The sequence below is a fragment of the Scatophagus argus genome, chromosome 5 (genome assembly GCF_020382885.2).
Source record: "Scatophagus argus isolate fScaArg1 chromosome 5, fScaArg1.pri, whole genome shotgun sequence".
NCBI classification, from domain to species: Eukaryota; Metazoa; Chordata; class Actinopteri; family Scatophagidae; genus Scatophagus; species Scatophagus argus.
Genome location: NC_058497.1, coordinates 3,849,681 through 3,874,053, shown reverse-complemented (window position 1 = coordinate 3,874,053; position 24,373 = coordinate 3,849,681). Strand labels below are relative to the sequence as shown.

The following is a 24,373-nucleotide window of genomic DNA, read 5'->3' as shown; positions in this document are numbered from 1 at the left end:
AAAATACCTTCAGAAACAAGTTCTGTTTATTTGTCATGCAGCGCCTCCACTTGGACGAGAGGAGCAACGACCATCACTCACACCAGCCGGTGCACACATGCGGAAGACTAACAGGCTTTTCTTACACTGATTGAATGAACCTGAATGAGAAATGATAATCAGACATAACGACCACCAGGGCTGCAGAAAACACACCACTGATAACACATTATTGGGCACTAGTTATACTGCTTCAGTCTCCGCAAACTAACAACTGCTTATACTGATTTTGTGAAACCCACACAGCACTGGAAATCATCACTTATCGTACTGTTTTACTGTTCATTTATACTCCTTTTTATATGATTGTATTTTATTTGATCTCTTTGTGAGATTCTTTTCTATTCTATCTTTAGATTTATCTGACAATTTATTTTTCTGTCAGATTAATTCTGAAGAGTTTTGCTACAAACTATCAGGGTAGAACCGGGTTGCGTTATTACAGTACCTCAGAATAGTTTAAATGTTCACAACAGAGACGTTCCTGATGGCTTTAAATAAATGTAATATCACATCAATTCAGTTAAATCTGCTTGTTTTTAAGCAGGCAACTGTTGTTAGAACTCATTGCACATTTTATTCTCTTACAAATGAAAAACTGAATTAGTCAGTAATAAAATGTACTTCTGTTTAATTCAGTAGCCTAATGTTACACTCTCATTTGTTTTGGTATGACCAGTTAGCTTATGGCCCTAACATCAGCTGAGCAAACTTCGATCCTAACACTTAATTTTGGGTGTATGTAATTCCCAAGTTTTTCCAAATAATTTTCAATAATTTTGAAGCAAGTAAAATTTAAATTTCTATTCTTTGCATTTCGTAAAAAAAACATGAATATCTGTGAATATGTTAATTTAAAGTGAATCTGTGCTTGGGATTATATTGATTTTTTCCCTGAATAACATTCCTATTTCTCATACTTACTACCAACATAAACCTGCATAGTTCCCCCCAGCAGACTTCCTTATTTCCTTAATGGAATTTTTTTTTTTAGAATAATGCGCATCAGTGAAATATTCTATGCAAATGACATAGCTGAGTGTGTTTGCTGACTTTGTGATTATTTGTTCCAGAGGTTGCTGCTCTTGAAATATTCAGATGTTGTTTATTCACATGTGAGGACAGAGGAAAGAGCTACACCTGAACCTCTGCTTTAATTCCTTTGTGCTTCACACTGAACTCCCACCCAGCTGGGTTCCTTTCATATCCGCGCTTTCACATTGGCTGCAGTGAAATCAGTCCTCGGTGAAAGACGCAGACTTTAAAATAGTAACTGAGAGCTTCAAATTTCCAAAGCGTTGTTGTGCAACATTGCATGCTGCTATTTCCAATTTTGCAGATTGTGTGTCACTAAGTGAAGTGACACCAATACTTCACTCTGCTGATATGATGCATGTTTCTCTCTGCACATCAACTAATTCACATTGAATGAACATTTCACTGCATGTGAATCAGTTTGTATTTCTTTTTTTTTTTCCAGCGGTCTGAGCAGATGAGTCCTAACACTGCGATATGGGAATCTCCAGTGTGCTCAGCCTATAGAACTATTCCCAGCTGCCGGACCCTTTTGTGGCGTTAAATCTCACTGTGAGGCCGCAAAGCTCGGACCAGAGAAATAGGCCAAATACGGATAATGGAGCAGCAGGAAGTAGGCCAGGCCACAACGCGTTCATAATGATTACCGAGCAACCCATCAAAAAAAAAAAAAAAAAAAAAAATGGCGTATGTGTCTGCAGTGTTAATCTGATAAAGGCTATTGAGCTGTCTGCCCAAAGATGAATTATATCACATAAGTGTGGTTTTACTACGTCCAGTAGTTCAGGTTCATTACAAAGAAATTTTCCGACCAAAGCATATTTTCAAACAGAAACACACGCGTATGAATTTCTACAGGCCAAACATTTGCATTATACTTTTAGAGAGCTATGATATTTCTTATTCATATTAAGCAGGGATATTTACAGTGCAAACAATTCCTTAATATTGCGAGTATTCAGTGCTTCCCCCAAAGATTTTTTTTGCTAAATAAATCCTCCTGTTCTAACTGGACCATGCTCAAGTGTCTCCAGTGTAAGTGATGGCTTACAAAATCCACAATCCTTATTTCTTATATATAATCTAATAAAATGTACAATGCACTCAGTCAGAACCAGAAGATATCATCCAGTGTTTGTGTTTTTAGTACAAAACTGTCTCTTTGTGTTTTCCTGTTTTCATTGTGTATCTGCAGAACAGCAGACATGTTGTTTTACGGCTTGGAAAACAGTGAAACTATCCTTAAATGAAATACTCTAGTGATTTAACAGTGCACTAACATTAAGTTGTGAGGTGGGGTTGGTGGAACTTCATATGACATACAGAATGTATTTAAAAATACCAGGATTCTGTAGGACGGAGCAAATGACACATGCACTTAAGCTCCTACACCATAAATTATAAAGGGATGTAGTCCTGTCATGGCCCCAGTGATGCTTATCTCATGCATCATTCACTCATGTAAACTACTTGGCCTAATAACATTCTCCTTCTGTCTTCTCCTAGGACATTTTTTGCCCTATATAAAATGTCAATTTAATTTTTGTTTTTATTACCTGGGTTAGTAAAATATTTGTTTTCTTTTAATATTCTGTATTTCCAGCTGGCAATATAGAAAGGCAATGAGAAAATAAATACAAACCAACTAAAATCTCCACCCAAAAGATAAAGTTGGGGGTTTATAAGAAACAGTTATGATAAAAGACTCTGAGTAAAACCACTGTTTTGTTAACTTTTATTCATATGTATATATATATATTTATGTACTCATGTCTTTGACTGCCACTGTTAAAAAGTGTGACTCATCACATTTTCACCTGTAAGCATAAATAATCACTTTTTTTTCTCTCTTGAAACCTGGGAAATAAACCAACTGAAAACAGTTATGGGTCATTTGCAGCACCATTGAATAGTACATTCTCTATATTGCATTAGGATATAAAAATATACAGATATAGTGTGTGTTTTTTTTCTTTAAAACATTCTTTCCGTGTTGTTCAATGGCATGAAACAAGAGAGGAAGAAAAGACCTCATGCTGACAATGAGGATTGTTACCATTATTATCGTCTACACTATTAACGCTTAGCAGATCTGTACTGGACTGACCATTCATTCATTCACAGCACTTTGAAAACATCAGTAGCAGCCACACGTGGGAGAAACAAATGAAATAAAAACACGGTAGAGGGTTGTCCTCTGAAACATGTTATGCTCACAGTGCCACCGGCCTCCCATCCACCTTTAGATAAAGAAAGAAGGTGAAAACAATGCTGACAAAGACATGGGAGTGTTGTAGTGCAGTGGCAGGGAAAGCCAGGAAAACCAAGCAGGCCGGTGGGCTGTAAGCTCCATGTAACATGACCAGTCCTGTTACAGTCACACACTAAGCACAATTTATCCACAGTCCATAGTGGTGGTGGTGATGCTCATGGTACTGGAGTAATAACCCCACACCCAGAAAAAAAACAAAACAAAAAAACAGCATAAAAACAACATGAATTCAAAGCAGAAAAAAAGTCAAAAAATTGCAATAAGTCAGTTTTAATGGTTTGAGGCAAACGAGAAGATCAAGAGTTAAAGAGAAAGAAGCGAAGGCGCAGTCAGGATGAGAGTTCGGTTTGCAGTGCATAGAGAGGGACTTCTGAGATGGAGACGGATTCACCGGTTGGTCGGTCAAATTGGATTATTGCCCTGTGTCAGCCTTGTACACTCACACACACACACAGAGTAAACACACACACACACACACACCTCCAAGACACAAGAGTAAAGACAGTGAGGGAAAGAGAGCAGGGCTGGTTGATCAGATTCCTGTGGTTTCCAGAATGTTCCCCTCTCCAGCTCTCTCTGTGGAGAGCAGCAGCCTCCAGGCTGGTGGAGGCGTGTGCTGTTGTGTGCGTCTGTGTCTGTGTGTGTGTGTGTGTGTGGCGCAGCTCCACCAACACACACATATTTTTCATCCGTCTGTCCATCAGTCAGAGTGCTGCTGCGGCCCGCCGTCCTCCAGGAGGCTTCACATCCGTGAGGAGGAAGACAGCTCGTAGAACAAGACGTAGGCGTCGCTGCTGCGCACTTGGCTGGAGGACATTGGCGTTACTCTGGAACGACAGAGAGGGGAGACAGGCAGCACGGTGAGGAACAAGACCAAGAAACTCCTGACTTAGCTCTCATGTAAGCTGTTGTGTGTGGTGATGTCCTGAAGCGCTGTTCCAGTATTGTGCCGGGACACAAGAGCGATATGAGAGACCTGTAAATATATGGTTGAGTAAGAATGACAAAGGGCAGTGGAGTGATGCGTTATGAATGACTGTAGCGAAGAAGGAAGAAGCCCAGAGGGAGCGACTAGATGCTCATGAGGAAGCAGGGCAGAAAAAGGAGGTGAAGAGGATTATCTGCACCTTCCACCACTATGTGCTGCTGCTCCTGCTGCTACGCTCACTGCAGTGTGACTGGCACATGTAACTAGTATGTAGCGTAGTTAGGAAATTGTATATCATAAAAAGCTCAATTAAAATTCTCTGTTTGTTTGCCGTGTGGGAACAGTTTTTCAAATAGTGATATGTATAGTAGCAACATGGTTTAGTCAGTGTAAGATTGAGGTGACTAATAAATCGCCCTGCTGCAGCAGCATCATCAGTACTATCAATCAGTAACAGGAAATCAACTTGGAAACAAGCTGCATCACCAATGAAAAGCTCTTCAAGCTGTGTGTTACACCTTTGTGTTAGTGTCTCGCTTGTTTCATGGTGTTCAAACCTACCTGGAGTCATTAAACGTGTACCATTCTCCCGAGTTGGGGTTGCGACAGTAGGCCGTGTAGTGGCCGCCCATAGTGGTGCCTGAGTGGTTGGACACTGCATACAGGTTGTACACTGCATTTACTACAAGGACAGAAGTAAAAACAAACTTAACGTGTTTACAGTACTGCTCTGACACTTCCTTCATTATTATGTCATACTGGTTACAAACAAACATGAATCTCACAGTCTATACTTACTGCTGTTTTCGGAGGCAAACTCCCGTAGGTCGAGATCCTTCATGGGGAAGTTAACAAAGGTGGACAGTTTGCTGGTTCTTCGTGCCTCAGAGAAGCGTTTCAGGTCTGGACAGGAGTGAGAGTCAAGGAACAACTGCCCTGTGTGTATTTACATACATTCAGCAATACTGTGTACAAGGTTTCCTCACACCTTCAAACATCAGAAACATTTGGTCAACGGTGGATATGAGCGATCGCTGCAGCCAAGCATGCTACACTGGACAGTTATTCCATAATCAGCAACAAGAAGCCATCATATAAACACTTACTGAATCGTTTTTACTGGATATGGATGTGTATGTGATGATGGGACATTTCCACAAACTGTCTGCAAAAGACACAATGTTTGTTTCTCTTATTATGCCGTAGCTCTGATAAATCTAGTGGTGGTTACATGCCAATGCAAAACAATGTAAAATCGCACTGCCTCACTTGTTTCATGGCTCCAGCATATCTGATAGTAATAGCAATTACGATGAGAGCTCAAGTCTGTAGCTCAGGAATTACTATGAGAGTAATTCTTGAGCTACAGTCAATTATTGTGTACTACAGCAGTGATTGGATCCGACTGAGAGCCTGAGGACATGCTGTTGAAGCAACCCGTCAATCACATGGTAGCCTACTCCCTAAAGCATTCCCTGCTTTATGTTCTATTTTATCTGAATGGGACCATAATTTACGAAATTAACATCCTGCTGTTTTGACTTGAAACGAATGTCTGAGACCCTCAACTCACCAGAAAACTGTTTACTGATATAAGAAATCAAGTGAGAAAGAGGCTCATTTTCTCATAAATTCAGCTTACATCCAGACTTTTCAATCAAACCAATGCAGTGGATCCCTGTTGGCCCTTAGAGAGAATGCAGGTTTAAGGTAGTACTGCATTAGCTCCACTTTTCAGACCTGGCAGCTCTGCCCAGCTAGTATACTGGATGGAAACACAACACATCAGCATCAGACCCTGATGTTGAGAGGGAAGGATACGGAGCACTAAGATCTTGGGGAACTTCTGTACTGTGAACTTCTTAGTGCATCTCCTCCTAGCTTTACACCTGTAACACGTCTACAGAGAAGAAACACAGCACAATATTAAGTACACGTACCTACATCTACTGAGATTACTACTACAATCACATGGCTACTGGTTTTAAAATGTTTAATAAGGACTGCTAAAAAGTTAAATAAAGTTTTAGAGAAAAATGATCAAAAAAAAACAAAAAAACAGTGTATCAGCCAGAGTATGAAATGAAACATACTGCAGTTCTACTAAACTGTCTATTGCTTCTTACCGGCTTCTCATCCCCATCGAGGACATCTTCTTTGGTGAAGAGCCGCATGCAGTCCATGAGACTCACCTCACCATAGCCCTTCTGAGCATAAACATAGATGCGTTTACATTAGCAGCACACAAGCAAACCACACAACACATATGCACACACACACACACAAAGCAAAGCACAAACAGAGACAGGGAGGGAAACGAAAAGCTTGTGTTACAAGGTGTGGATGGATAATCATTAACGCTTCAGACAACTTGAAATCACTATGCAGAATATATCTACAGGAAGACACAAAGTCACCACTGCACCAACTGTTGACCACCATCCCTGTGCCTGTGTGTGTGTGTATGTGTGTGTGTGTGTGTGTCCTAACCTTGGCGATAGGTAGCGAGAGATCCCAAAAGGGGTCGAAGACAGTGGAGCAGAAACCACAGTGGCTGCAGGTCAGAGAGCTCTTCAGCTGCCCTACAAACAAGTCTGAAACGAGATGACCAGAAGACTGGATCAACATGAAAAGTATGAAGAGAATATCTATAGAATATCTATGGAGAATATCGATTGTGCCTTTCAAGATTCAAAAGAGCCAACTCCAAAATAGGTCGAAGTCAAAAAGAGGCCTCCACGGTGCCTCTCGGCCTGACGGTAACCCTGTTCACTTCGTTGTACTTACCGACTATCTTACTGTCTTCTCTCTCCAGGTATTTACTCCACATCTTCTTTCCTTTCTCTTCATCCCTGAACATGGAGCGCAGATTGGATACAAGATGATTAGATTCAAAATGGACGCGCTGCCCTGATTCAGTAAGAGGGCTGATAATATAATGAGTAATAGCAGAATACAGGCACTATTGAGGGAGCTGAGCTACTTTATTATAGGTGGCAGAATACGGGAATAAGGGATTAAAAAGACACTTTCTACCCTGACACACATTTTCAAACTGGAAAACAAGCATTTATCAGCACTGTTTTTCCTATTTAGGCAGAATTTTGAGGGCAATGCTGAACTAGATTAACTCTGACCGTTAAACAAGCTATGGTTAGATAACTGATAATTATATCCAAGAAGAATTGGAACATTAAGCTGATCTGGGACCCAGAGAGGCAACACCTTCACACAGGAGGTGAAACTGTAGCATGCAGTCATACAGCTTTATGTCGCTTTGGTCAGTGGTCCTGATGTCTTTTTCTCCACTAAGTAAAGTGTGGTTCCTTCTTCTGGATATTCCATTTGTAGTTCCTAACATCAATCAAACAAATCAAACTGGCAATTCCACCGAATTTATGGGTGTTTCCATCTACTTCGGTACTCAGGTGGTTACTGACCTGTACAGAATCAGGTACACACACACACACACAAACAGATTACTCACGGCAGGTGGTCAAAGTCCTCCACGGTCCCTCTCGGCCTGACGGTGACCCTGTTCACTTCGTTGTGCAGGCCGTCCAGGAGGAAACGCAGGAACTCCTGAGCGTCCTGTTGGCTGCATGACACAGACACAGACACATTAGCTGATGTTACCGTTACTCATGCAGTCATATCAGAGAGAAGCAATGAGAAACGGTAGGAAAAGATGTACGGCAGCTTACTTGTAGCCCACAAATCTGGGAGCGTATCTCTGGATCTGAGTTTTGAATTCGGACGGGCTGACCGCCTCACTACTGGACGACGTCCACATGGTCTGTATCAGCTTGGCAAATTCTATCAGAACAGCAACACTCAAGTTACTCACACACTGGCAAGTCAAGTTCTACAACTGTAAGTTTAACTTATGAAATATTTCAACGTATTCAGGTTAACGCTGAACCGAAGTACCAGCTCATTTGTTAATTCTGTGTCAGATCTTGTAAAACATTCTCAGTGTCTCTCCTACAAAAAAACAAACCAGCTTGTCTTCTAAAAGACCCAAATTTAGCTCAGAAGTAAAGAGGGATGGAGTGTGTTACTTGTGAGCAGCTGTTACAGGTGTTTGTTTTGGACTCTAGGGGGCCTGTGTGACACGTCTCTCACCTTCCATGAGGGCTGTGTTGGTGCGGCTGTTGTTGTTAAGGTCTCTGCGGTGCGAATTGTGCAGGCAGTAGTCTCGCAGGCTGTGTGTGTTGCTGAGACACTGCAGGATACTGTTCATGAAACACTGTGAGGAAAAACATCACAAACAGTTTGGTTCCCTTGCAGATTAAATACAAATTATAGAAATGGAAAAACTGAACTGTGAATTTTGGAGGATTATAACATGTTGTTGGTCACAGGCTAAATTAAACGTCTGTCTTCGGATGTACATGATTTGCATTGTTTAAAGACAACATAATTAACTAGTGTTACAACAACCTAGTTAAAAATAAACCATACTTGACATTATTTGACCTACTTGTTGCCGTAATGGTTTGCACTGATCCATAAGTTAAAGGTATAATTGGGATTTTTTACAAAGTTAGATGAGAAGATTGATACCACTCTCATGTCTGTACAGCAAACATAAATCAGATGGTTAGCTTAGCTTAGCATAAAGCCTGTGAGACATCTCATCTCAGTCAAAGAGTAAAAATGACTCGCCAACGGTTGCCTGGCAACCTCATTGTAAGATCATGACTCCAAGAATTCACTGCACAAAACCTCCCTTAAAACCATTTTTGTTCTTGCATGCACAACATGCAATGAAAATATCAAATAAATAATACTATTTAATATTAAAACATATATTATGTTGCACTTAAATTCATTAATTCAAGTGTACAAGACAAAGAGGCCTGGTATAATTACTGGGCATAAACAAGTATCACACACATGTTGTCAAAGACAGCACTGTGTATTAAAGGCTCCCATCACGTGTCCACGAGACACGTGCAGTTTGCTGAGATCAGACCGGTCAGGGAGAGGAAGTGAGAGCCAGTCCTCCTCGGTTCATAGTTCAGGGCTCTCTCATTAGGTTACCGTGTACATACACACACACACACACACACACACACTGTATCGTTTATTTTAGGAGTCGTCTTTCTGCCTGTTGCCTGGTAGACAGACACTCTGCTGGACCATCACCATACTTGAGTGGACTAGACCTGCCATCTATCATATCAGTGGAACACCAACTGGATTATGGGAGCTTGGAGGGAGCTTCTTCCTCTGCTGTGAGGGCTAAGATGTCACTACTGGCACTAGACAGATGTAACATATGGCTGCTGCACTTACAGTGTTTCCTAGGTTCTTCAGTCCCACCAGGCCTTGGGCACTCTTTGAATTCTGAAAGACAACAGACATAATATTTATGATGACATTTTCAAGACAAATCTACTTTACAATCATCTTCTGTGGCAGCTAGATTTCTAATTTTTCCTTCAAACGGGAATAGAGAAATGGCTACCTTAACACTGGAAATATTTAAATAAACAGAGCAAGATATGTGAAGAATGAAAATTAGATTTCATGTCCTAAAGAATACCTTGTTAAACAAAACACGTGTGACTGTTTTTAAATTGCATGCCCTTTGGTTTTATGCTCATGTTTATGTGCATGAATGATATTAAAGCTTTAACCTTTATCTGAAGTGTTTTACCTTGAATTGATCAGTATTACATTCTCTCTCTCTGTCTCATTCATGCAGCTGCTTCACTTTTAATTAGCGATCTCCTAAAATGCCTCTTGACAAACCCAGATGACTGATGGGATGTGCAGTGAAAATTTGACAAGATTTCAGTTTTGTGGTTGCAACTTGATCATTTGTAAAGCATACAGTCAACACACTGCGTTTCAGATTACTGGGGGGGGGGGTTAGAACCACATTCAAAAACATCAGTCATAGTTCTATATAAGAAAGACGTTCTCATAGATACTGGTTGTTCTACCAACAGATGCATATTCAGCACTGTGTTTTTCCTGCAGGCTGGATCTGTACTGTAATGATATCTGTGGGGAATCGGCAAAAACATGTGACAAAGATGTGATCTATCTACATTTTGTGTGTGCTGTGTCTGTTTAGGAATGACAGACAAGAGGCTTTTCTCGATTAGTATTATCTTTGGAGAGGAACTTGTTTTTGTTATCTCGCAGTCAGTTCCTCTCCTGGTAATCACTCCCAGATGGCACAGATCTGATCAACAACAGCAGATAACACGGAATCGCTGCACCTTAAGGAGTTTCGCCATTGTAGCTTTTTTGTAGCAAATTCTCAGGGCAACAAACCATAAAATACACATATTTTATCCTTGTGAAATGCAACAGTTGGCATGTTATCATGATTTCAAAATCTTAAAATGGTACAAAATGTGTTGCAGAACTTATGTCATCACTTGCTGTTGTTAACTTTCATTACATAAGTTGAGTGGTTATATAATTGAGAAGCTAGAGGAAGAACTAACACAGAACACGGGGGTGGATAAGGAATGCATTTGTGCCCTCGACTAAGGAGCAGAGGCAGCGGACAATTACACTTTAGAAAACACCAGCTATGCCAGAGTCAATTCATTTCCCGCATAACTCAGTCCACCAGCATCACTGAACCAACTTTATGCTCCATTTTGTTTCTGTAATTGTGATATTTGACAAGCTATTTCAAGATCAAACTGCTCCTCTGCCAATCCCGCCTGCATGTGAAATGATCGCTGTGTCATAATACAGTATGTGTACAGCAACAACAAAAGATGAGCTTCAATTTTATGTAGACAAAAAGACAGGCTGACCAGTGGCCCAGCAGAGAAACCAACAGTGTGGTAAACTTGAGCTTGTATTTTTTAGGCAGAGAGCAATGCTGCAGGGCCAGCAGCTTAACACCAGTCACCTGATCTCACCGGCAACTGAAATCTACCTGACCCCTGTTAGCCTCACCTGTGGTGAAGCTGGGCCACATTCACTGAGAAAGCTGTGTATCAGGAACACCACGAAAACTGTCCCAATCCAAGACCGCACAAAAGCTACAGTCACTGAAGAGTTCACACACTGAGGGGATATGGCTTTTAAAGGGTGATTGTTAAAGCCCTGCTTAGGGAAAAGACACTGAAAGTACAAAATTGTGATAGTGGTTCTGAGCATGAAACCAATTTTTAATCAAACAAGTCAATCACTTATAAACTACAAACTCTACTGTGTTTAACCTTTCTTAATACAATACAACAGAACAATACAAATAATACAATACAATAAAATATCATCTACGATACGTGCTAGAGAGGCTGGATGCAGATCACAACACGCCCTGTGTGTGACCTGACAACCTCCACTGGTCAACAGGCCACACAGGTTCATCATCATACAATGCAGGAGTGGCCACAGTCTGTACTGTCCATGACCTCACTGACCCAAAGGAGTAGCCCTCCGTCATCGCACCACTGTGAGAGGCATCCAACAGTCTCAGAAGGTGTCATGAGACTGTGCTGGGGAAATTTTCTGAACAGTATCCTCAACCTGCTGTGCATCAGCACGAAAACAATCCACAAACACATTGCCAAAATGTTGCAGTTGTCAAGTGATTTTCTGTCATTGCAGATGCATTGCAGGTTCAGAGAAAGGACGCTGAAATCAAAGTGAGTAGTCCTGTCCTGAGACCTGCTACTGGCCTCCTGGAGGTACACATAATTGGATGCATGTTCTTTTGTTCATCACTAACATGAGCCTGCAGCTTATCTAGTTATGAGTACTGATACAGAAAGGCTTTTTAGTATTATATAAACAACCTCTGCCATCTGTCTCTTATTCAGCAGGGAGAGAGTCAGCACAGCATACAGGGGGGAAAAATCTACTGTTTAATTAACTATGGCTTATCTAAATCCTACTTTTTTATAAATTCTACTTCAGTGATTGGAACATTTTATTAGCCATAGAACATAAATATACACACACACACTCCCTGTTGTGTGTGCAGCTATGCTAACGCGGTGATGAGTCCCCAATGACAGCGTGCAGGACAAATCCTCTCTGGTCACCTCAAATGGTATTTCATAACACACACTCAGACAGGCACACACACGCACGCACGCACACACACCCAGGCATATAACAATCTGCTGGAATGTGTACGTCTGACTTTGCTGCACTCTGCTGAGTAATGCCACAGCCAGTCCCAAAAATAGCAGCTTTGCTTTTAATAACGCTTGCTTGTCCAGTTGCGATTGGCTGATCCTTGTGCCAGCCTGGAAGACGTCATGATGATGAAATAACATCCAGACTCTGTCTCCGTAGCAACGCTATTCTTATTTTTTGTGAGATGGAAAGGACATAGTGACATCACAATGACAAGGGCCAAGCACGGAGTGTGTGTGTGTGTATGTGTGTGTGTGACTCAGTGTGTGAGGGAGTTTAGAGTGTGAGGAGCCGGGAGTGAATGACTTGGCGCAGATGTGACTTTTAGACTGAGAGCATCATCCCACGTTCACAAAAAGTTGATTCAGTTTGTGAAGATTTTACTCTCGTTTAAAGGCAGCACTTGCGTTATGGGGCACACCAACTCTCCACTAAAAGCCCTAATGATGTTATTTTTGGTGAGTTAGCACCTCCTTAGGGTAGAGCCAAGCTGTTTTTTATTGTAGCTTTTATAAACTGGGAAAATCTCCCATGCCACACTGGAGGGGTTTGATCATGAGGATACTGATGAATTCTAATACATCAAATAGCAATGGTCTGGGATGAACACTGTTTAAACTGGGAGTTAATGAGACCAAATTTAAGAAATGACATTATTTGTAAAATGGCAATGTGTTGTGTATAAATGAACAGATTTCTGTCTTACTTAATCCTACCAGTGCTATGCATTTGACACTGTGTAAAATTGAATTATAATGCAAGTCATTAAGTCCTCATTGCTAAAGCGGTGTGTCAAACAGGATTCTTTAATGTGTGTATGTGTGTGTAATGATCTGTGAAGCGCTGGCTCTAACCACGATCCCAGCCTGTAGCATGATGATAATGACGGGTAATTCCGTCATGCAAATTCTGCTGTGAGTCTTCTGTATAGGCTGTGCGAGTGTGTGTTTGTGTCGCAAAGTATGACTGAAAAAAAAAAACAAAAAAACCCAAAAACAATTAAAGACTAAAATAGGTGACTAAGGAATGATGCACATATATTCAAGTCAGAAGAAGGGCAGTGATATTAAAAGGAAGGTAAGCGTTTGTTTTGCAATCAACAGATGACTCAAATCTCTTCTCAGTGAGTTTCTTATGATTAGCAATGAGGGTTATAGGTGAGCACAGTATATTCTGCCAAAACTATTTAGTCCTGATAAATAATATCTGAGGATGTTTCTTTTCTGTATTTGAACTTTATTTATGGATACTGATTGAGAAATATCAAAGATAGGATCTTTACATTCCACACTACATGTTCCAAAGGCTCTTCATAGTTTTAACCAGTAACACTAAGAAAACATACATCTTAAACATTAACAGCACAAGAGGCGGTCTAAATAAATATTCCTGTTAACTCCCTAGCACCAGTGCTGTTGTGAAGGTTTTCTTACAGTTCGGATCCCGTGACTGCAGTGTCACATGCTCCAAGGATGAATTCTCATCATTTTTCTCGCCTTTCTACATCTGGCTACTTCCCCACTGTAGCACATCAAATTCTAAAATCACTGTACAAAAAGGAGATATATATGTTTAATGTCTCAATATCAAATTAGACTGTTCAATAATCTTTAATTATTTTATTATTTAAGATTTTTGTTTGACTGTTAAAAAACAATGAGGATCATGGCTAAAAAAACCATCCCAAAAAACCAAAATCAACTCAGTGGAACCCACAGCAAATTCAGTTTACCACTCATCATGGATCACTTATCAGCCAATGAATTCAAATTCCATGCACCCCTCTGGGGGATTTAATAACATAATAAGATGATCTAATAGCTATAGTACATGACACATTCATTAATCATTTCATCTAATTTTTACTTGCTGTTGTCAGATTATAGCAGAGAGAAGAATCATTGTGTGCCACAAAATCATTTTCTATTTTGTGGAAGATGAGATGAACGGACGGAGAACTGAAGAGAGGGGATGAATCAAGCCAACAGTCACACGGGGGAATCATACATTCACTGTATATATTCCCGGTCGTTCCATGTGAGTGGACTGCACACAAAAGAGGTAGCCCAGGGGGATAACTTTGCAAAAACGCTCTATTCATAAATGTCAGAAGCAGCATCGACAAGTAGCGAGCTACTTCTGAAACCCTACTCCTTTGAGGCTAGAAAGCGCGGTGCAGTGAGACCACATTAAGAAGCATTCTCCTGGCTACAATGAACTGCTTCCTAAAGCCGAGAATAAGACACATGTCCCTTTGGCGGGTTCCCAGCTTGGTGGGAGTAAAATCTACCCATCCACTGTGCTTGATTAAGTCAAAGATGTGGGACTGAGAGATGGAGGGTGATGTCAGAGCAGAGGAAATGGGTCAAAGCAAGGTGAGGAGGCTGGAAGAAATGAATAATCCCTCATTATGCCTTTCTAGGGTGACTTCAAAGAGGACAACAACAAACTGTATAAAGATAGAGAATCTGCATTTTTGCTTCTTGGACAGACTCTGAACTCTGGCACCCAGCAGAGAGATTAACCTGTCTAGCACGCATTCTGTGTTTACATCAGGCTTAATTTAAGGAATGCAAAGCGTAACAAATGTCTGACATGCTTATCTTTATCACATCAGCTGATACTGATCAAAAGGTGACGTCAAAAGGACGGGCTCAACTGACGGAAAGCTTTTAAGGCTACATCCTTGTCTTAAGGAAATAACCATGTGGGAGTTATGAATTCATTGTGTTCATGCATATATACTGTTAAAGCTATTTTTTTCATTTCAAACTGTCTCCACATTAATGGCCTTGGAGAAATCATTAGTCATCAACATGTTCATTAGTAACCATGTAAAGCTGAGGTGAACATCATTTATGACTTAGAAGCTCCAATTTATTGTCCTTTCTGCAGTATTAAAGGTATTAGTAGTGCGATGGGGCAATATTTTTAGGAGTGGGTCTCCATTTTGTTTGTATTGTGGAAACACAGAGAAAAGACAGATTCAAAGTCCTGCAGCCAGGTTCATGCTATTTCCCCTGATTGGCAGCAGGCAGCAAACACAGCAACGCAGCAACAAAGGAGGGAAAGAGGATGACTGCTGACATGGATATAAACAATGCAAAAGTTAAAATACTCAAAAATTCGCTTTGCAAAAGTTTTAGGAAGACAGAAATGTATTCAACATAATTTGTTAGACCTCAAGGATGTATTATTAATTTTTAAACGTATTTGTTGCTAGAGTCTCTGAAGTGTAGCGACGTGAACATACGTCCCAACGTTTTAAACTTTAAACAACCTGCAACACACAAACGTTACAGCAGCACTTCCTTCGTAAGCTAAACCTTGTGGGGTCTGAAGATGAAAATAACAGGCTCAGAGAACAAATGATATAGCCTAATGAAATCCCAGAAGGGAGCTAATTCCAAACTATAAATGAGTGCACAGGAGCACTGTGACGATCTCCGTACCATCTGCTATCCAGATTTAAACTAGACATGCAGGTTAGGCTAACTGGCATCTCTAAACTGGTCGTTGTGTTTTATATGATATATGCATTTTATAGGCAGACTAATCTAAATTACATTTGCGGTAACCCAATTTAGAAATTGCTTATGGACAGAATAATAACTTAGAGTAAGATTTTTTGAAATACCTGATAAAGCAGGTATCTCATCACTTTAATCCAAACATCATTAAAAAAAATCCATAAAGCAGTTCTGTCCTTTGATTTACAACACTGCCCACGCTGGCAGACATTAAAGAGATAGAGGTGCTATGAACACGGTAATATGTGGTGCGGCAAAAGCCTTATTCATATTCATAGACGTTTACAGACATATCTGTATCGTCCCACAGTATATTCAACAATCCATATAGTCCAACCCTATATAACTTCATTCCATTCTCAATTTTAAAACAATTTTGAGAGTCCTGAAGAAGTTTAAAACGCCTCTGAAGTAGCTTTTCAACCATCATTAGACACTAAAACTTTCCAATGAAACAAAAATAGAAATGTGAATTGATCAAAACTCAATGCGGATGATTCATATCTAATTGTTCTATTGGCAGCGTTCTAATAATATCCCTAAAGCAATGCAAATGCCATTTTACCCCCTCCCTGCTCTGTTTGTGTCTCTGGGGTTGTAAACTAAACTTCACACTACCAGCAGCAGGATGCCTGGGTCCACCTGGCAGCGCAGAACACCAACTGCTGATTGGCTGGCATACCAGCGTGAGAGTGAGCAGCAGAACAGTCTGTTCTGACCTGTCTCTCTATTTGGCAGACCATCATAAACAATCTCTGTCTCACTCTCTATGAGTTACCTTGTTGACTGCTGTCGACTTTCTCACATGTGAGAAGAGGTGACACACTAGCTTGTGTGTGTGAGTGCACTGACACACACTGTGGGCTGGCACTGGGTAGAGAGACTATTTATTTCTCTCTCTTCTGAAAAGCTCACAGAGGAATGAAATCAGTCATCAGAGCTTGCGGAGCCAGTGCTGGTTGACATGGGGCCACAGCTCAGCTCTCTCACACACACTCTCACACGTTTAGAGGCAAACAAGTAAACAGTAAGATCGTCTTACTGGGAAGAATGGGTGTCTTTCTCAGAAATACAAATAAATATAGCCTCTGATCTTATGAAGTAGCACCTTAGTTGAATTTCAATGGGTCAAAGACTGTGAGAAGACACTCTCCACGCAGCTTCCTCGCTCACCACGGTATCATCTTGATATGCAGCACTGTATAGATAACAGCTTGAGAACATGTGGCCATGAAGCAAGACACTGTATGTCTTATGTAACAGTTCTGTTCATCTTCACACTTCTCCACTGGTATGCGTTTGTCTACCAGAAAAAAAAAAAATCCCCTTCACTGGTAAAAGACTCACTCATGTGCTGAAGCCTGGGCTTCACATCTCAACATAGCACACAGAAAGATCGCACAATAGGCTTTGACAAGTAGACAGAAAATAACTAATGTGTAACAAAGGGCCTACACATCAAAACTGTGTAAAAATACCACACAATATCCTCATGTCAGAGATCTACTGCCAACTTATTCCCACTGAAGTAAATGCCAATGTGCTACACTCCGGTTTTCACTGCTGGTACATGTCTTCGGCATAAAAAAAAATCTATATGGATTTACATCTCTGAAAACACCTTTGAATGGTTTGTTATAAGAACAAATTACAAACAAGAATGAATACATAAGTGAATGAGCAAAACTTAAATTGTAGGACGACATATGTATTACAATAACACATAATATTAAGAGCAGTAAATCTTTATGATAGGGATTTTAGCGTAGGCAATAGACATTCTTCCAAATACAAGTTAAGGATTATTCTCATAAATCAATTTTTTCATATTAAAATATATAAAAAATTATGCTCATCACAAGCTCCCAGAGCCAAGAGAGAAATTTTCAAATTTCTTTTTTAATCAACTAGGCTGAATAATTTTCAATGTGAGTTTGATTTAAGTAAAAGTCTGTAGTCCAAATTCCACTAAATGATTAATCAATTATTAAAATTGTTGGTAAACGATGTTCCGTTGATCTCCTAATCATTTCATCATTAAACACTAGCTTTAACAGGAGAAACTGCAGACGAGCAGTTAGAAAGCTGCTGCAGAAAGCAACCTTTAACCTTACAGCTGTTAGTGCAGGTGTGCTGTAAGCCTGCTGAGCAGAAACACGTGTATGATCACAGATAACCACACACACACACACACACACACTAATGTAAGTTCACAAATTCACATATGCACTCACAAAAAAGAAAGCCAGAGCACCTTTCTTTGCCATACATGAAGAGCTCTGTAGGGAGGGAGGAGTAGAGGACAGATAATAGGCAAGAATGAAGGGAAAAGGACAGGACAGGACAGGACAGGAAGAGCAGGTGGACGGTGACAACAAAACAGAAAGCGTGCCAAGCCACAAGGCCTGGCCAGCACTAAAGTGTATTCTAATGTGATTTCTCATTACATAACAGAAGCTGGCACACAGCAGCCCCACTCCATGCTGTAGCTTGGGAACATACACTCATATACAAACACACACACACACATACACACACACACACACACACACACACACACACACACACACAGTGGCAGCAGCAAGACACAAACTAAAAGTTTCATCTTCTCATATTACAAATAGAGCTGACAAGTAGGCTTGTAAATCTCACTTTGCCCCACAACGCATGTTTAACTTTAACCTCCATTTCTCTACATGAGGTGTGGACAGCAGGGACAATGTCAATACAAAGAAGACAAATCAGAATTGAACTGTCTCTTATCATCAGCGGGGCTATGTGCTAAATGCTGGACCCATTTCTGTCCCCATCAGCACACACTTCAGGACAATATATTGGTTTACTGCAAAGATTTGTTTATAAGATATTAGCAAATCACTGTCCAACACATGTAGTGACTAGATTTTAGTTAATCATTTACTTGAGTAGATATTTGAACTCAAAGACTGTAATAAGTAAACCAATTTAAATAAGCACAAAACTTCCATAACAACTTTCATGTAAGAACACTATTGTAATTCCTTTGCTTAAAGTCTGGACTGGCTTAAACCCAGCGATTCTCTGTACACTCTGTACTCAGACCTACATTTGAGTGTATATGTAGCTGTGTCCATATGGAAACAGCTGGAGGCAATATTCATATTCTAGTTAATGTAGTGCATAAAGAAAGTCCTGTCAGAATGAGCAATTTCTTTATTTGCTTCCATTATAGGTCTACAGTGGGATACATAAGAGCAGTATAGTAAGAGCAGCTGTAGTGTATGAGGCGGATTAAACGGCGGTTATATAACCAGTGACCTGCCAGTGCAGGCCGACTGATCCTGGCACAGCGGAGTACAGCGGCTTAAAAGCGCGGCTTACCTCTGCAAATGACTCACTTCAACGTTAAACTGACATCATCTTTGACAAGAGACGTAACGTTGTCAGTGAAATAAGCATCTGTGTCCTCTTTGTGGTTCCAAAAGCTTACATTTGTGCCTGGAAGGGAACCGTTACATCTCCTACTAAATCTGTGAACCGTAGTTCCAACTCGTCTTCTTACAAACGTTTACCCTGTAGAACTGAAGTGTAGCTGTCGAACTGTATAATGAGCTTTCAATAAGGTCAGCACGACACTTAAAACGACACTTTCATATATTTATTTATTTTGTCTCTACTGTAGCCTATGTACGTTCACGCTGCTCGTGACCACCCACCGTGACTGTTTTGGTGACAGAGGATAGTGGATACCAGACACGAACCAATTTCACAATATGAACGACTGCTAGTTAGTGTATTCCACATGCCCCATTTTATAACTGATGCCGGACAACTGTCTCTTAATGAGCGCTATATGAGTTTTGTTGATAAGAAACTAATAATGCGATATAAACACGTTAATACCCTAATATTTCTATGGAGATAACGGAACGCACCGGGCTCCATCTCTTACCTTGGCTTGATTTATGAGAAGCCCCACGAAAGTTGAGACCAGCACCGAGCCAGACATGCTGCCTTTTCTCCGCATCTCCTGCTTCAGAAACGGGAAAGCAGCGGCCGGCGGTTCCTCGGGTACGGTTACCGTGTAGGACTGTCGCATGCTCGGCATGCTGGCGGAGGAGTGAAGCCGACGACCGGTGCGAGTTATTCAGACGACAGCGGAGGTTTTTGGAGCGCTCCTGCTCTTTGGCTGTTGAGCAGTTTTCCGTTGTGGGAACGCGAATTAAATGTTTCACTACGCTTCTGATAGGCTCCCTGTCTGCTGTCATTCATTCATTCAGATAACGGCACCGACCTCACAAATCACACCGTACGGAGGACCTGTCGCTTTCCCTTTACGCAGATAAATTACTCAAATATCCCAAAACGGTGCGATGAACTACAGGTAAAACGAATAAAAAACGACAAAGGAGCTACTGGCTGCTGTATCATTATACGCAGGTGTAAGCAACGCGCGTCTCCAGTCACTGAGCGGGTCTAATATATATATGCATACATATATAATGCGTTGATCCCACTCCGTCTTTCAGGACTTGAGGCCCGCCCCCTTTGACTCGGGTAAAAGTCGGCCTACAACAAACGTCAGCGACCGCCTCCAGCCGTGCTGTCTACGTCAGAGTCCATCCTTCTCCAGGCTGCTGTAGCAATCTGAAGGACTAATGCTGTGGTCCAAGGAGACTACTCATCTCCATAATGATGATGACAGAAAACAAACCTATATCATCTCTCCATGGATTATATGCCACAGCACATTCTACTATATAAAATGTAGCAGCCAGAAAGTAGCAGCATGAGTGGCACACTGTGTAAATGTGACAAAATGGATGTGCATCTACTACAGGCTGACACTGTGGGTCTATAATTAGTCCTTGCAGTCCTAAACGGGTCTTTAATGAGGTTCCGGTGAATCACCAGCCATTCAAACAACAGGGATTTAGTAGTAATTAGCCACACTTTGTCACAATAAGGGGATGAGGAAGAATGACTGCTGCTATTCTAGATTTCACCAGAATTACGCAAGTGCAGGCAGTTTGTCAACTGCTGACAATTACATTTGTCAACAGATCGTATCAACGACAGAGGTCCTTCATGCAGGGTCTTTGGGAAAATCAAATAGGATTCAGCCTATGCATTATTTCAAGATATGGATTCCAAATAGGTACGTTAAATATGCTCTCATGGATTTCTGGCCATTTGGGGACAGCCAAAACAAGTTGTGAATATCACCTTCACATATCACCTTTTTCATTAATATGGTAAAGTTGTTAGAACATAGTAGCTTATTTAAAAACTCAGTGCGTTATGGAACACAGCTGAAAGAAACTGAAATGCTTCGTAAAGCTGACCTCCAGAGATTTTGTGATAATTGTTTGTCACTTGATCCATTTTACATCTAAAAATATTAACAATGAAGCAGCTTTCCATGTTTTTCAATGGTTTACCATGGAATTGGTAATAAGGAATAATAAGCAATCAATGATAGAATAATAGCTGAAGAGATATGAAATAATGCTTAACAGACAATACTAAATAAAAAAATAGCACCAGCGGTGACAACTAAAAAAGTTTTGCCTTTAAGGGGCCCAACAATAACTAACAATAACAATAACTTAACAACAATAACTTGTTTACAATGTTTTGCTCTTAGTGTTAGAACAAGCTCATCCTTCTCTAGCAATAAGCAAGCTCTAAGTACAGCTCGTTGATTGCTAAAGCACCATGAAACAAAATTTGAAAAACATGCAGGTCCTGTATGAGTGTTTGAATGTATACTAAGTCCATGACCATGGTCAGCTGATACAAAAAAGTGAGACCGAATCCAGCTGAGCGAGAAGCACATGTTGATGTGCTGTTAATATGAGGGTTATATTTCAACATTTTGGACAGTTAAAAATAAAATCCTAAATATTAGATGTAGCATATTATTGTACTGCTGGTGGTTACACAAGGCTGTTAACTGAAAGCACCTGATGACACTGCTGAAGGTTTTGATGACACTGGTCTGAGACTGAATGCTTGGGCCATTTGGGCCATTGGAAACAGAAGTTTCCATACTGATGCAACTAACTAACAAAGACAACAGAATGTGCTGTTCCTTGCCACCAGCCTATGGGCAGTGTAGTTCCAGGACACCAAAATGCGTGTCATGTCATGAAAGTCAGCCCTTTATTTCCTTTACCGTTAAAGGGACAGTTCAGACAGTACAGAAATAAATGTTGCATCAACATGGTCAGTAGTTGATTCTTAGATGAATAGTTCCATTATATTAAATTGTTCCATTATATATCAGTGTCTCTTTCCCAAAATATTGACCCATTTACTCAAGATAATCCACAGACCTTGTTTTATGGGAAACATCTGTAGTAACTAAACTAGCTAACATTACAGCTCAGCTGAGGGGGACGTCATTAATGTCAACACTCCGCCCTGTCATTTGTGTACTTCTCGTCCCTGAGCAGGTGGACGCTTTGTCATGCGCAGCTATATGGTGTAGTTCAAAGGAAGGAAAATAGTTCTAACATGAGACTGATCACAACAAGGTCTGTAGGTTGTCTTAAGTTACACAGTCATGATTTCTGGAAGTTCCATTATACAGGAGAGAAGGCAGACATCTCTATAGCTGATATCTCCAAACCTCTACAGCTCACACCAAAACAATCCAGATGGATATATTAAATAGCACTACATGTAAGATGAACAATGCGTGTTTTGATTTTGGGGAGAGCTGTCCTTCTCAGCTACTGACTATGTTGATGCAACAAGCATGCTTCTGTACTGAAAGGCACAGCAGATTTAGAGTCAGTGTGGGTGATCTTAGCTGAATGAATGTGTAGAGAGAAAAAAGTGCAGCGTGTCCCCAGCAGCAATCTCACGACATGGGCACAAGTGTGTGTACACAACAAATAGTGCAAAGAGCACATTCCATCACCAGGCTAAACATGTGTCTGTGTATGTCTGAATGTGTAAATCCTTAAGGTGGAAAACTACAACATGAGAGAATGGGGCAAAGAGTCAGTGTTTGTTTTCTGAGATCTGATGCAAAGAGCTAAGCGGTCTGGTATAAAAATGGGACAAAAGCAGTCTCTGAATAGTGTTATCTAGGAGAAGCTTCAGTACAATTACCTAGGGATGGCTCATCTATTCCCTAAGCTAAATTAGGCACATTAGACTGACCGTCTCTTCATTCAAGTGTTTAAATTTAACCAATGTACAACAGATTCCTTTGGAGGGCAACTGAATAATTCATTGTTGTTAAAGGCAGATCTGGGCCCCCATTCTGCATTTCTGCAAGGTACAGAGCATTCTTTAACGTGCTAGCACTGATGCTAAATGCTGACATCACTTCATTCGTAGTATGCGGGAGAGTGTGTGTGGGAGAGTTAAAGAACAGAATGAAGCCTTCTGTGTTACTGTTCGAGAGCAGAATGAAGTCTTCTGTGCAGTCTTTGATGTGAGAATCAGATAAGGTCTGAAGTTGGCTACAAAATTATTAAGCTAGCAAAATCAACTAGCTATTAGTGTTTGGGCTCATTATTAGTGTGTGTGGGTCTAAATGATGGGTATTCAAAGTCAAAGTCTGACTCAAGGTAGGGCCCACGCTACCTTGAGAAGAATGATATATGTTATAGTCTTGGGATGTGTAAGTCACAACGTGACTGACTTACGACCCCTTCAACTCTCCTAATCCTCCTGGGGAAGCACAGCTCACAGTCTGAAATAATGACCAGAGTTCAATACTTGAGTAAGTTGATAACAACTGAGCAAATTCCCACCAAGAACTACTATTTCCACTGTTAAGAATGAACTTGAACACTCAGTGCTTCTATGAGGCCTGGGACCAAAGAAAACAAAATCTAGGTGTGATTGGCCTCTCATGCTGTAATGCAACCATTATATCAGACTATGATGGTGGAGGGACAGTTGACCCATAATGCAAAGCTCTTGATTGATTGGTAAACCTTTATCAACCCTTGAGAAAATGAGATAAGACTCACTAAGCACAAGTGGGTGATTTTTGCAATTTCAGAGAAACTCCTGATTCAGCCGCTGTATTAGAGTCATTCCTTCAGATGGTTTAGACGACTGATAATGAGCTCTACCAAGCACAAGTAACCACTCACACATAAAGATGGATGACATGCCTCCATCTCTTTTCACTGTACAAAAAAAAGAAATCTAAATATCTTGGATACAAGCGCATGGTGTTTCACCCCCTTTTTTATATCAAAAACTTGAGCAAGATAAGAACTACCTAAAAGTACAAAAACTATCTTTGAGAAAAATTTATTTGACATGCACTTTGAATTCTTGGTTTGGCCCATGTTCCAAGTGCTAATATCGAGGGGGAAAGGTTAATGATTTGTACTGGAGCCAGCCATCAGGCGACAATCAAGATGTTATGGCCTCACTTTTGGGGAGCTGTCTTGTCATCTATCTTCATCCACAGTCAATGCAAACGACCACACA

At 40.6% G+C, this 24,373-nt stretch overlaps 1 protein-coding gene across 5 annotated transcripts in view; it reads right to left on the bottom strand.

Moving 5' to 3' along the window:
• Positions 1-2,795: 2,795 nt before the first annotated feature.
• Positions 2,796-24,373, bottom strand: part of usp2a (ubiquitin specific peptidase 2a) — a 41,694-nt gene continuing 20,116 nt past the window's right edge. For 2 of the 5 annotated variants that reach the window (XM_046388432.1, XM_046388433.1), the window contains exons 4-14: positions 9,576-9,626; positions 8,400-8,523; positions 7,979-8,090; positions 7,762-7,872; positions 7,062-7,126; positions 6,765-6,868; positions 6,401-6,481; positions 6,096-6,174; positions 5,073-5,177; positions 4,836-4,956; positions 2,796-4,173 (exon numbers count right to left, since the gene is read on the bottom strand). In XM_046388432.1, coding sequence (XP_046244388.1) covers positions 4,089-4,173; positions 4,836-4,956; positions 5,073-5,177; positions 6,096-6,174; positions 6,401-6,481; positions 6,765-6,868; positions 7,062-7,126; positions 7,762-7,872; positions 7,979-8,090; positions 8,400-8,523; positions 9,576-9,626 — 1,038 coding nt within the window. In that variant the 3' untranslated portion in view covers positions 2,796-4,088. Of the gene's footprint in view, positions 4,174-4,835; positions 4,957-5,072; positions 5,178-6,095; positions 6,175-6,400; positions 6,482-6,764; positions 6,869-7,061; positions 7,127-7,761; positions 7,873-7,978; positions 8,091-8,399; positions 8,524-9,575; positions 9,627-19,859; positions 20,404-24,373 lie in introns of those variants that run through there. The other 3 variants (XM_046388435.1, XM_046388436.1, XM_046388434.1) reach the window with 3 other exon arrangements.